This window comes from Thunnus maccoyii, chromosome 13 (genome assembly GCF_910596095.1).
Source record: "Thunnus maccoyii chromosome 13, fThuMac1.1, whole genome shotgun sequence".
NCBI classification, from domain to species: Eukaryota; Metazoa; Chordata; class Actinopteri; order Scombriformes; family Scombridae; genus Thunnus; species Thunnus maccoyii.
In genome coordinates, this window is record NC_056545.1 from 21,137,326 (window position 1) to 21,151,772 (window position 14,447).

Below are 14,447 nucleotides of genomic sequence, written 5' to 3' on the forward strand. Positions count from 1 at the left end.
AATTTGCTTAAAGACTTTGAATTCCAATAAACAACATTCCAGCTACATGGTCTGGCTTGTCACAAAGACCAGCACACTCTCGTAGACCCAAGTGTGCAAGAGTTTTAGGGATTGTATTAAAAAAAACATGATTTATAATCGGGAAGCTTGGCATACTGCTTTGTCACATAAAACACATTTTTTTCCCACCTATTTGAAGAGTGATTTTTCAAAATGGTTTCTGACTTTAAAGATGAAAAAAAGAAAATTATAGTTAAGGTATTTTCTTTTTTAGTATTTTTCAACTTTTTTTTTTTTTTTTTTTTTTTTTTTAGCATTTTTTCAGCTTTTCAATTGCCTGTCCAAAGAAATCAACCGGCATGATTTCTGTTTTCAATTATTTATCACTGACATGATTCACTTCCAATGATAATAATCTGTTTTGTTTCCTCTCAAAACAAGTCAACTGACTTAATATGGGAGTCTATATATCTGTTTTGAAAGGTCCTTAAAATGTGGGTGAATAGTTCACATTCCAGTCTGATACCATCGACAAGACTGAGACCTCTAAGTATCATTTCACAGAATCAATATTATTTTTTATTCATTTTGTTATGTCAGTGCACACTTTTCATTTAATTGTTTGACACAGCCTGCTGTGTGTCAGTTTTTAAAGCACATGTGGTCTAATAAATGTAAAACTATTACCAGCTTTTTTCATTTATTCTGCTTTACAATTCAAGATACAAAGCAAATAGATTTGTTTGAGAAAGGATGTCTGAACTATTTCTGCTGCGCAATGGAAATATCATGATGAATTGTATTTTAGTTGGCCTTTTAAAACTCAAAATTAAACAAAATTGTTGCTTGTTATTGCACTGTTTACATGGTAAAATTAAGATAAATAGGTTGACATAAGAAAAAAGTAATATAATTAGTTAATCATATTTTGACATTAAATGATTTATTGGCAATATTCAGTGCAGAATGTTTCTACTGTTAGGTACGTACATACTGCACAGTAGTAACAGTAGTAATTTAGTAGTAATCACTTCATAAGCAAATATGCTCGACATACCAAAAGTCATATGTATGTGATGCTCATAATTAAAACTATTGTAGCTGGCATGAAAGCCCAAAATCACACTTTCCCCCATCACAGTTTACTCTCATGCTGACATGTTGTCATTCATTGGTATACTCACCAACTCATAAGACTGTAACTGCATGTGTGCCTGTGTTCACAAATCTGTGTAAAAAAAAAAAAAAAAAAGTTTGACCAAACATATTAAAGGGATTTTTGCTACATTAACCTGTTTGCTTCAAGTTTCTCCCTAAAACTATTTTTCTGTCATTTTGTTTCTTCTTCAGTCTCAGGTGATCTGATCAACCCTGTTAGACTTGAGTAGCAGAAGCTCCACACAGGCTTCAACCTACTGTTGCCCCACACACAAAAACACAAACAAGAGGATCAAAAAATACACAAATAGTGTCATGGTAATGTTGCACAGCTGTTGTGCAGTGTGACCAGATAAGAAATAACACCAACTCTGAAGGCAGGTCTGAATGACAATTTATTCTTCCTGAGGACGCAGATATAAACAGGGAAGGAGGATTGAAGATCAGGCCTGTGCTCAAGGGTCCAGAGACACTCCACTCTGGCTTTTATGGGCTTTAGACACAGAGGCTGATTAGTCATTAGGAACAGACAAAAGTGCATTTTTGTCTAGTCACTGTCCTTATTTCCAGAAAATTTCCATCCGGCTAGACGAGCCTTGGCTAATGGGGGAAGTGTTCCCACTCTAATGTCTGGGACTTCAGATCCTGGCCTCTTTTCCCTCCAGCTGTTGGTTCCTGCTGCCAGGTTGGCCATCTCCTGACTTGAAGCAGTTGGGTTTCCATCCTTAGACCTCTTCCTATAACCTTGGCTCCTCAGAGATGATTAGTCTTTTGCACTGTCCCAATCCACTCATCCATAGATTAATTCCTCCATCTTTTAGTCCATCCTTACATTAAAAGTCATGTTGCTTAAAAACATGCCACGCCAGGCTTACTCTCCTGTGCACATGCGGTGCTCCTGATCCAGAACAGCTCCCTCTCTGCTTCATGTTGATAAGGTTTTCTGATCACCCCCACCCCGGCCTGTTGTCCTGGGCTGTCTTTATAGGGGAGAACACCAAGCAACACACCAATGGGATCACTTCAGTTATTGAATCCAAATAGCTGGCAGCTTGGCAGGAAGGGTGATGTCCACTCCCACATCTCACATGGGCGTGGTTTTTGTCACATTTCATAATGGTAAATCAGGGCTGCCTTTATGACCTGTGGAGGGTTTCATGGTTTTGGTTTTCATCAAAGATAAGGAGAGATTCATGTTTACATGAGGAGCTCGGAGACACCTGACTTGCAGTGATCAATGATCAGTGTCTTCCATCTCTTCCTCCTCATTAAGCCATGCTGCAATTTGATTGATTCTTGTTCAAGTGGGCAGAAAAGTCAGTGATAAATATACAATAAGACTTATAGGACAGATTGTAACAACACTGCATTTCTCCTGTGGTGAGCAGACCCTGCTATTGTTTGTATCCTGTGTACGCCACAAGCACAGAGGTAAAGTAATGCATTGTAGCATATGGTATTTATTTTACTGCACTGATAATAGAGAACAAGGCAATGTTCTGAACATCTGGATTGCAGATGTTCATTATCCTGTCTCATGTTTACTGATTGGCACAGTTAAATTTATGATGCATTGGAGAAAGGTATCTGTAGTTATGTTTGGGTTTTGTCACTGTTTCATTGTTTTGGTTCTGGTTGATTGATTGCAGTAACCTCGCTGCTCAAAATAATGTGGGCATTTTAAGATGTGAGGGTAACCACAGCACTGAAAGAAGATAATAAAGCCCATTTATAACCATCAGCATCATTAAGAATCAGCAGAGTAATAGTGAGGAATGACATGTTATAAAGGCCACCTTGTACATTTGTATTAATGTGACTGGATGTTACCGGCTAGCTAGTAGCCGAATGACAGAGCTGATGCCAAACAGCTAATGTGAGAGTGATTTCAGTGCTCTGCCTGAACTCCAAAGCTCCATTACATTTCCACAAACAAATTAAGATCAAGCTGGGCCTCATATACAGCTCACACTGCATGCACTGGACATGTTCTTCATTTGTAACACGCAGTGAATTAAATAAGGCCAGAATACAACATCTAGCCTAGTTCTTGCACTCATGCAGGCTCAATGTAAAATGCTTTTTCCAGAAACAATTACAAGTACAAAATCAACCACTTTTGGTGACAGAAAATCTATTACTGGAAGATCATCAGAGCACCAATAACTTGTACTTTCTTGCTACAGCATAAAACTAAATCAATCGTTAAATAAATTGTGCTTCTTAAGCAGAACGTTAACTTCTCAGTTATGAAAAAAACAAAAAACTTTTAATCACCATATTAAAAACCATAAAATCCTCTGAGAGACACTGGTGAATAGCTGCATAGTTTATTTTACAGAGTAGGCCAGTTCAAACAGCTTATCAAGTGCATACACGTCTGGCAGGATATTCATCTCTTTTGTGTCCTTCACTCGACACGCCTGCAGTGCCTTGACCCACAGGCACTGTCTGGCTGGCTGCCAAAGGCGTCAGTCAGAGAGACTCGAGTTCATCCAAAACGGATGTGGACGTCTTCATTATGGCTAGCTGTCACAGCAGCTCAGTTCCCTTTCAGCACGCAGACATCTTTGGCTTCTCTTAATGCAGGTGTGGTTTTGTGTCTGGGCCAGTGTGCCAGATAAGCGGATGACATCAGTGAGTGAGTTCATGTCAACACAGGACAGAGCAGTAAATCTATGTCTTTAGTGTCATCCTACAAACAGAGGACCTGTGGTTTATATCCTGAAATTACTCTGCTGGGAATTCTATGAGCACTTTGGATTTCTTTGATCACGTTTTTTTTTTCCTTTCTGTTTCTTTTTTACTACACATAATGCATGTGGTGGAGGTTGTAGGCAGAAAGTCTATGCCTGCAAGCTCAAGAAAGAATGCATCCAAAGGAGAGCTATGAAAAATAAACTAAAAGGACATGTTTGATACAGAAAATTGCAACAAAAAGTGCAGGTAAGAGAAGGACTGTACATATGATGTGCATTTATCCAGAGGCCAGGTGACCTGATTAATGTGAATATCAACTTAAGTGTTTTGCAGGACATAACAAGGATGTGGTCTACAGATGCATAGTTGGTACATCTGTGTTATAAAGTCATAAGCTAACAATACAAATTTGAGAATTGCATGAAGGCCATCATTGCCCTTTCACATCAGAAAGTGACAGCAAAATAATAAGTGCATCAATGAAATACAGTAAGTGGAGTTAAAAAGCCTGGTGATATTTTGTGCTCTCTGTCACTAACTGAGCAGTAAGTTAACAGTTCATTCATTCATTTAAGGAATTGTATTTTTTACCATTCACTCGTCTCACTTCTGACTTTAAACAAAGCTACACCTCTTTTGTAGGGTGCTAGATGCTTTAAGTTGAACTTGAATCGAGCAAATTTTGCCTCAGTGAGCGAATCATTAATTGTGGCACTGTGGTACTGCAACTAATTGATCTGGTCTGCAATATTATTAGATTGCACAGGTGGATGTTTTCACCTACTAGACATTTCTGCCTGTTGTGCCTCCACACAGCGGCATGGGTCAGCTACAGGGTCATCAGCCGGAGACCACCATTTGTCGATGTTTCGCTCTTTCAGCTCAGAAACATAGTGGCGGAGCGATGGCAGGGACGTCTCCTTGCCAACTCCTGCAGCTGCCCTTTCTTGTTGTGTGGACCCCCAGTTCCACCTCAGCCATAGCCAAAAGCTGCTTTTGTGGCTTTTCGGAGCTTTGCCCCTGATACGCCTACATCCCGAAGCAGCTGTAGTGTTGATGCGCTTACGAAGCCCCAACAGCATACTTTAGGGGTAGATGATGGTAGTCCAGCCTGCCTCCCTGCACTCAACAGCCAGATCTGAATATTTTGCCCTCTTGCGCTCGTTGGCGGCCTGCATTCCCTCTTCCCACGGGATGGTGAGCTCGATGAGTAGAGCATTCTTGGCAGCGGTAGACCAAAGTACTATGTCCGGCCAGAGTGGTGTGGTGGTGATCTCAGGGGATAAGTGCAGCTGCTTACCGATGTTGACCATTATCTGCCGATCTTTTCCTGGTGACAGGCATCTAGGAGGGCTCTGTGAGCTGGTGTCTCCCATGCTCTCTCCAGGCCTGACGAACTGGATGGGGTGTGTCTTGGTTGTGGGCTGGTTGTTGTTTGCGGCTTGCCTGCAGAACGTCAGCCAGCTTCCTAAGGATCCGGTTGTGCTGCCATCTATATGTTGTAGGCTTGCATTAGGGGTGTTGCAAAGGGGGTAGCTCTCCTCCTTGCCAAACCACTGATGGAGGTTTCTGGGGTATGGCAGAGTATCGTGAGTTGCCCTAAGCAGGAAACTGAGTCTGGCTTGTGGGATCTTCCACAGTTCCGCCCAGCTGACCGATCTATTTAGAGTGCCCGCCCATGTGGTCCAGCATCCCTGTCGACCCTGTGCGACCGCCTTGATTTTGTAGAGCTCCTGCTCTGCCCTTGTCACCTCTTCCACAACCACTGCTTTCCTTTCTTTTTTCGTGGCTTTGGGGGCTTCTCCCCAGCCAAGCCCTCTGCTGACAATCTCTTGATGTTGCAGACTGCTAATGGTCTTGTCAACCTCGATGCTTGCCTGCCACTTCCGGCCTGTTTGGACAGAGACATATGCGTTCCTCATTAATGGGTCTGTGGACTCCCTTAGCTCCCCTATAAATAGTTGGCTGTGGCAGTCCTGGATCCTGGCAGTCATTCAGGGTCCCTCTCCTACATCTCAAACTAGACTGGCAAATTTTAAGACAAGATTTAAGCTGGACTGACAGTCGATGAAAAGGGTTGAATTTCAATCGTTGATAGCACCACCGCAATGCTGGATGCATGTATTTCACATAATCAGGGCATATCATGCTTTACTTATATTCCTCACAGTAACTGTGTTTACATTTTTTTATTTATTTTGTGACATATAGTGATGGTGTGCTACCAGGGGCGGAGCTAGACTCAGCACAGAGGGGGCGAAGCATTCTCAAGGGCCTTTCTAAAACATCATTTTAAAATGCGCAACTGTAAAATAGCTGATTGTTATTGAGCCATGCAAGCCTAAGTCTCAGGAAACATACAGTGAAGCCACTTTGAGACAAGCTTGTTCTGAAGATCAAAAAAGAAAACAGGTTGCCAACCGCGTTCGAATGTTTCAGCACTGAGGACAGCATGTGGTGCTCTACATATACCGACTGACGAACAGTTCAGCACCACCACCAATAGATAGAGACAAACCAGGTGTTCTGTCTCCATACTATGTCTTTCTAACACGGGAATAACATAAACATAAAATAGACACAGCGGTCTACAACAATACAAGGCCTATTCAAATATAAAGTGGACAGTCTACAACACCACAGGCAGTGACACAGACAGGTGCTGAGATGCGGTAAACATGGAGTTAAACGACACATTAATCTAACATTATGACTGATTTCTTCATTACCAACTTTTAAGTTAATAAAGACTAATTACGGATGCTTTACTCACCAGTTGTTGCCCCTGCTTAGACTGCTGAAGTTTAGTGTAACGTTAGTCCATTTGTGTATTTCTCCATCCTCCATGGAACAAAATAATCCGAAAAGTTTAACAAACTTTGTACATTTCACAGTCCCTTTTAAAAACTACATCCTCCTCTCCTTCATGGTGGCAAACCTGCAAACCACTTAGTCCTTAGTAGTGTTTATGTCCCGCTCAACACACAGCAAAGTGAGGTTGGATAGTTTGGCTTCATTCAAACATGAACGCAAACAGCTCTAAATGTACCTCAGAAGGCTGAAACTTTGTCTGGCAAGTTTCATTCACCATAAACATAAAAAGACGCGAATATCTCATATTCTGGATAAAGTTTTCAGCAAAGTTAGTCAAGAACTTTGAACCGCTGCTTCTGCAGTCTTCACTTCCCGCAGAGTTAACGAGCAGAAATACGGACAGCACCTCTCTGCCATTGCAACCCACATTGTGGTGGGAGGGGGGATTACACCCATAGTGATAAGAACTACCATAGAGAATGAATAGAAGAAGCTGAGAGAGTTAAGTTCTCCTATCCCTGCTGCACCCGCGGGGTCGAGCACTGCATCCCCAGCGGGCCCCTGCTGAGTGTGGGCCCTGGGGCGGCCACCCCCTCTGCCCCCACAGTTGCTCCGCGTATGTGTGCTACACTTACAGAACTGGAGTTACATGTAACCTGCATGATGCAGGTAACTTGTAACATTATTTCACCATGTCTCATTAATGAATACAAGACTACTGACATCATTGTGTTTACATGATTGCAGTAAACAGAAGGTTTAATGTGTAATAGCTTTGCTAGATGTGAGGTATTGAAAAGGAGAACTGACTACTGAGAGTCTTCAGCCTCCTTAATGTTGTCTTCACTTATAACAAACTCCAGCGGCATCAGAAACTTGTTGGAGAAAATATAAGCTGACCAATCACAGTTCTTGTGGTCCTCATGTGGTCTCCGTCGCAGTTGAAGACGTCGCATTTCTGCAAATTGGCAGTTGGCAAATTGTAGTATGGTCAGGCAGAAGACCAGGTAAACCTCAACAGGATGTTGGCGAGCAGATTTCTAACAGTAGATGAGGGTCTCACTATTCTCTGTTTAGTAAATATTACATTTTAGGTGGTGAGCAGTCATCATTGTGGGGACATCAGCCAGGCGTAAGGAGAAGCTTTTGCAGCTGTACTAGGAGAGAGCGGCCAGTTTAAACACCCAGTTAAAAGAATGTTGAAGTTACAGCAATTAGCAGGAGAGTAGCAATGGAATTTAAAAGCAACGGCGGGACAGAGATTAGGATGTCATCAGGCTTCCTCTCAAAGATGACAAGAGGATTTGGGCAGAAAGAGAGTGCAGAGTAAAGTGGTTAAAGGGGTTAGAGGTAAAAAATGATTTCTTGTGGTTAAAAACAAACTGTTCCTGGTTATTTTACAGGATTCCTTACCACGCTCTAAAAGAAGTGGGTCACTTGAGAAGTGACTCATTGAATGTATTTGCAGTCCTCAAAATGAATTATCCATTCAAACCCACAATAACATGAAAACTGGATTTTTTTCAAACTATTTTGTTTTGGCAGTTGTCTATATACATACAACACATAATTATCATCCTCAAGGACATCCTTTTATGGCATTTCTCTTGGTTGTTGATAGCTTGAAAAGTGGCACAGTTAAATGCACATAGCTTGTTCTGCCATCAGTGCGTGATGTTTGGATGTGTTTGAATTTGCTCAGTGGTTTGCTTTTAGACCATCAGTCATTTTTGGATTAGCTGATTTCAACAGAACTCACAATATTCACATTAAAATTATAGCCTAGTCACCACAATGCTATGTAATGATAAGTTGAAATGAAATGTAGCTGTCTCATTTACCTGTTTTCACAGAATGGATTTATAAGAGCCTAGTGCAACTAATGTTTCTCTAAAAGTGTGTTTAATCAAGACCGGGTCTTCTTGTTTTAGTGAAAATGTTAAAACAGAAAAGGACAGATTTACTAGATTTTTTCTCCTTCAGTTCTCAGGGCACACACACCACAAAATTTGTCCATAGAGATTAATGGGAGTCCCAGAGTCCTTGCCAGGTGGTTATGATTATGTTGTTTTTAAGCTCTTTAGCTCTTCCTCTGCTTGCTTCTTCATTGGCTATTTATCTATTGTGACATCGAGGCTGACGGCCATCCCCTACACCTCTACACTCCCACAAGTCTGCAAGAATTTTCCATTTTTTTTACACAATATTTTAGTGAATTTTCAATAACAGAATATATAATAAAAAAACACAAATGACAGCAGAGAAAGATTGTAACAGGTCACAAACGTCAAAAAAAAAACAACAGCATGGCATGTAGACATACACATTACATGAGATTACATTATACAAAGATCTCAGAGCTTGGATACATTACAAGGTTCAGGGAGTATACAACTATGCAAAGGAGTACAATTCTCTGGGGAGAGCATTAAACATTCCCAGAGGAACTGGAGGGACGCCAAGAGAATGGGTTGAAGCCACAGTGCAGTGCCCCCTACGTACTAGGTCTGCTGTGCTATTTGGGAGGTAGTTTAGAAGAGGCGCCCGCAGCTTATCAACAAACCTCTCATTTTCCTTCAAGACTGAGCTCAGTGCTCCATTGGCAAAACTTTAAAGATGTCTCCATAGTACTGGTTAACAGTAGGAGGTCTGGGGTTAATCCACTGAAACAGAACGCATCTTTTTGCTAATAGGAGAAACTTGTTCAAAAGTTTTTGCTGCACTTGTTAAAGAGAGCCCCTCACCTCACAGATTCAGCAGAAACAAACCAGGATTCAAATGTATTTCCTTATATTTTCCAAATATTAAGACATGACTTATTAGGATTAACGGTTAAGTTAGCTTTGATTTAAGCCTGTTCATAACAGTTAGTTTTAGCCTAACTAGCAAGGTGTAAAACATATGTGCTGTGGAATGGAGAATGGGAGACTGCTTGCAAAGCAATCAAAGGCGTTGCATATCTGCACATTGGCAATTAATAAACTGGAGTATGGTTTGGCAGACCAGGTAAGCCTCAACAGGATGTTGAGCAGAGCAGATTTCTAAAACTGGATGCTGATAGTTACAAATAAACTTCTAATAAACTGACTGTATCCTATCTGCTCAACACCAAATAGCAGACAGCTAGCAACTAACAGATGAACATGGTGGAGCATCTAAGCTAAAGACCTACATAAAGACCTAAGATATTTTTTCTCATTAATTGGTGAAGACTAAAACAGAATAAAAATGAGACAGAAAATTAGACTTACATGACTCCAGATGAAGGCCAACATTTCTCCATGAATACTGGATGTAGTATAACTGGGCTACATGTCTGTCTGTTAAAGAGCCATCGTTAATATTATTAGTTACACCTGTGCTATTCTTGCTATGACAACTCGAAATGACTGCAGTGAGAAAGGTCAGGTCTATGTAGTTTTACAGATCTTACACTGAGTGGAGATGAAAGAACAATCTTTGTCTTCCCCGACTGTCCTCAATACCGACATTTAGGTGCCGTTGAGCTTCTCTACTTAGTAAATGTGTAATAGTGGAGCAGAGATTTGCTGAAAAAGAGTGAACCTACCTTGGGTACACAAAGGTCAAAAAAAAGTGAATCCCTCTTGGATGTTATTCATCTTCATTTTATTGATTAAGAATCAGTCTGACATTTCATCTTGCACTATCACCGTTTTGTTTCCTTGCAGTGTATCCATAAATCTGTCTCAGTCATTGAGCTTTGTTAGGAATGTTCTGCTTTGCTCTCTTGGTAGTTAAATGACATTTTCCTCTAACATAAACAGACATGTCTGTATCTGGTGGAATAAACGCACGCACACACACACACAAACATAGGATATTTTCGAGAGCTATAATGCATTCTACAACAGTTTAAATACCCATCAAACATCTGGTCGACAAGGGCCTCCGCCAGCTGACACGGAGCCACAACTGGACATGAAGTTCATTCACGCAAAGTCAAAATTGCAACATAAGAAATACTTTTTCTGAGTTTTTTAAGAAAGCTTTAAAATAGGCTTTTAAATAAATAATACTTATTTTGACATGGGAAATCGTGCAGTAAATATATGTAGTTTTGACAGCGTATGTTACAGTAAGTCTTTATGTAAGAGCTACATGATCCTGAGATAATTTTGACCTACACAGTTTAACCTAATAATTCAGAGATGTACATTATTTTATCGTGGATCGCCTTTTATATGAACATTTATCTCAATATCCATGACATGTATAACTAGCATGATTTTACTTGTAGAGCTGAAATTTCGGCCAGTGTACCACTTTTATTCAAATTTAAACCACATTTCTTGAGCAGGTGGCTAATTTTAATCATTTGTTCCATGGAAAGCACAAAGGTCATCAAAAACCAATCATTTATCTGCTCATATGCTACAGTTTAAGCTCTGTTGGGAGTGACCTCAGTCTGAGGACAACTGAAGATCTGCTACACACAAGCAAAGAGAAATTTGAGGTGCGTGTGACAAGACTTACACTGTAAAAAAAAAAAAAAAAAAAAAAAATCAGGTTGATTTTTATTGATTGTCAGCATGAATGAGATTATTGTGTGGTTGCATGTACGTCGGTCTTTGCTCGGAAACAACAGCTTGGGTCCAGAAGGCCCCAGTGATCCTCACGGTGCCCCCCCTCCACCCCCAACAAACACACACTCTCCCTCTCTCAGCTGTGAAGACTGGGCCGACATCACTCCGCCCTTCACCCTGTGACTCACTCTCAGAATATTCTATTTTCCCTTCTCGTTTCTTTTTTTCCCTCTGAAGCGATCCATTTTATTTTGCAATGGCCTTCAAACAGCGGTGCTGTAACACACATTTCCTCAGCATAAAAGTCACACATCAGCAGCATCAGTTTATCATTCACATGTGTATAACAGTGATTGTGCATTATTTTCCACTGTATCCAGCTTCCCTAATGACAACAGCATTATTTAAGTGAATCCAGAATGCTTGTTAAATAAATATCTGTAAACAAAGATTAATTATGGATTCGACTGAAAATATTACACATGATATTTACGTTTCTTTTGAAATCTGCACTCTGAGAGAAAACATCTGACCATTAAAACATCATCAAAGGTAAACATGGAAACCAATACGCCTGTGCCCTCAATAACAATGCAGGCAACAGTTACCTCAGCCAAACTGCAGTATCTGCTCTCTATTCCCGACTACAGTGTAGCACGCAACAACTCCAACCACCTGCGAAACTCATTAGCTCACAGCAGATTGGTTCCACATGTAGAGATGCACTCTCCCACAAATGGTGTGTCACATAAAATGGAAATCTTGGCATGAAATTGTGTGAAGGGGGAGGGGTAAAAAAAAAAAAAAAAAAGTGGTAAAACTGTGTGAGAAACATTGTTGGACGGCAGCTCGCTGAGAGGAGCTGGTTTGGTTTTTGTACCTTGTCTATGACTATTTCCTGAAAGAAGACAGAAAACGGCCTCATCTATAGCCACAAAATTTAATTCAAAGCATCAGTGGATTAAGATAGTAGCTGTCTTCGGGAAAAAAAGCGCTTAAAGGTTTAGTGTGTATGTTGATTCATCTGCACATATAGTACAGGTGCTGTAGAATGTAATACTTATACCGGTTGTCCTCTAATTTTTCCTCTTGAGAAACCTTCAATTTCCTCAATAAAGATATTCTATACACCTTTCTTAAACCTTTAATCTTCAGTCTACATGGGAGGTTTACTTTACTCTACATGACAGCCTCAATTACAGTTTTAGACTTCCAAGCTGCTGGCTGTCTTTGGGTCTGGGGGGAAAGTTTCACCCTCCACCATCTATTTCCCTCCAGGTGTGAATCTGCCACCAGGCCCTACGAGTATAATTTGCCAGTGATGCACAGGCACTCAAACCTCTTTCTATACTGAACACATATGCATTCATATCGTTATACACACAATCAGAGGAAGTTGTGCACCTGAAGCCCACACACAGGCACACTTCTGAGGAAAGATGGGTGGCTATGAGGAATCATAACGGCCTTTTTCAAGGATTAAGCCATTTTTGATTCCTCACCAAAATCTCATCTTTTTCACAGATGACAAACAAATGCGTAATTGACACTGAAATATACAAAGTTATATACAGTTATTTTAAAAAGAAAATTCATCTTAACTCATGTGCTAACTGAGCACTTAAGATCAGATTAAGTGGCTTTTGGTATGAAGCTGTACAGCTACCGATTGATCAATTGAACTGTTTCTTCAGCTCTGGATGCTGATATATGTTGTGTAAAGGACACACAGGATGTAATCTAACACAGTACAGAGTTTTAAATTGCCTCCTCTGATCTTTGTTCTGCTGTATTGTATTATTTTCCACTCTAACCCCCATACAGTCCACAGAAACTATTGACACACAGTAAATTTACTCTCAGACTAACAAACATTTGCCAGTAAACCTACATCCGCAGATGATGGACAGTGTCTACGGTAACTGTTATTAGTCAGTGTGTGACACATCGGCACAAATAAATAATGAAGTTATTGTGGTTGGAGGGAAAATTATATTCCAACAGCTGCATCAAGTTCTTTCTTTTACACAAGCATGAAGTCAAACAGTTAAACAGACTGTATCCACAAACATTTTTTGAATGAGGGAAAATTCCAGTTATGTTTCATGGTACTGTATGAACTCGATGTCTCGATGTTTATTTCATGTTTTACTTATTTATATTTAAGATTTTTTTTTTCCTTTTTGAATGTCCTCATGACTTTTAAATGTTATGATATCTATGCATCTGTTGAATTAAATTATGCAACTCTGCAAGTGTGAGGGCGGTAACTTTACACCATATGGAAACGACTGCTAACAGCAGGGGTGGTTTTGCTAAATGTAGCTCAGCAGGGCTTTAAAAATGTAAATTACAATGAGTTAATTTCAAGGAGTAAACTTTCCTCACCTGGGAATCTGCAAATGTTGTAGGTTGTGTGTAAGTTCTTTGCTCTCTGCCTGAGGCCTACAATGCCAAGCTTGAGCTCCTGCCTGCAAATCATTAACAGAAAGTTCAAATAACCTTTAAAAAAAACAACCAAATTATCAACACTAATTAATCCCATCCATCTGCATGACTTCTAATAGCTCCTACTTGTGTTTTAGCTTCATCCCATATTGTGGCACTCAGGTTAGGATCTTCCTTTCTGCCAAAACACAATATAAAAGTGTAAAAATGCAGGAGGACAAGCACAAATGATGCATTGAAGAGGGATAAAAATCACTCTCAGAGGATCACAAATATATTTCCAATAATTGCAAAAAAGGAGTTGACAGTAAGATGGATGCTGCTGTTCATCCCTCCAAGGAGATATCTTTATTCCTCTTAAAGTTTTCCAAGAAAGCACACGCTCTGTGGCCACACAATGAGCAGAGCTCAGATAGAAACTGAACTAACTTTCCCATTAATCTCATCTCCCACATCTGAATACATCTTTGGGTGGTTGTGACATTGACCACAGCTGTAATAGGAACAGCTGCATTGAACAGGCCGCATTTCGCAGAGATGGATTCTTACTCTGAGGCAAAACCACATCTAGAGATGATCTGAATATGAGTAACATGGTAATATCAGACGCAACGGAGGCCTGGAATCATCACCGTCATCAGCAATCAGTCACGGCTGAGTGTAGTAATCCTCTGGTTGCTTCCTCACAGCACAAATTGAATGGATTAATCCTGAATTTAAAGACATGTGTGGCACTACAGGTGTGTGAGCCTTTATGAGCAGAAAATTCTGTCCCCTTTTTTT

The 14,447-nt window shown here is 40.4% G+C and overlaps 1 protein-coding gene across 3 annotated transcripts in view; it reads right to left on the bottom strand.

The window, feature by feature from the left end:
- Positions 1-1,535: 1,535 nt before the first annotated feature.
- LOC121909823 overlaps positions 1,536-14,447 on the bottom strand; it is a 40,596-nt gene continuing 27,684 nt past the window's right edge. The window contains exons 4-7 of one of the 3 annotated variants that reach the window (XM_042430561.1): positions 13,791-13,842; positions 13,605-13,687; positions 9,924-9,992; positions 1,536-5,749 (exon numbers count right to left, since the gene is read on the bottom strand). In XM_042430561.1, the coding sequence (XP_042286495.1) occupies positions 4,944-5,749; positions 9,924-9,992; positions 13,605-13,687; positions 13,791-13,807 (975 nt within the window). In that variant the 5' untranslated portion in view covers positions 13,808-13,842 and the 3' untranslated portion in view covers positions 1,536-4,943. Of the gene's footprint in view, positions 7,825-9,923; positions 9,993-13,604; positions 13,688-13,790; positions 13,843-14,447 lie in introns of those variants that run through there. The other 2 variants (XM_042430564.1, XM_042430562.1) reach the window with 2 other exon arrangements.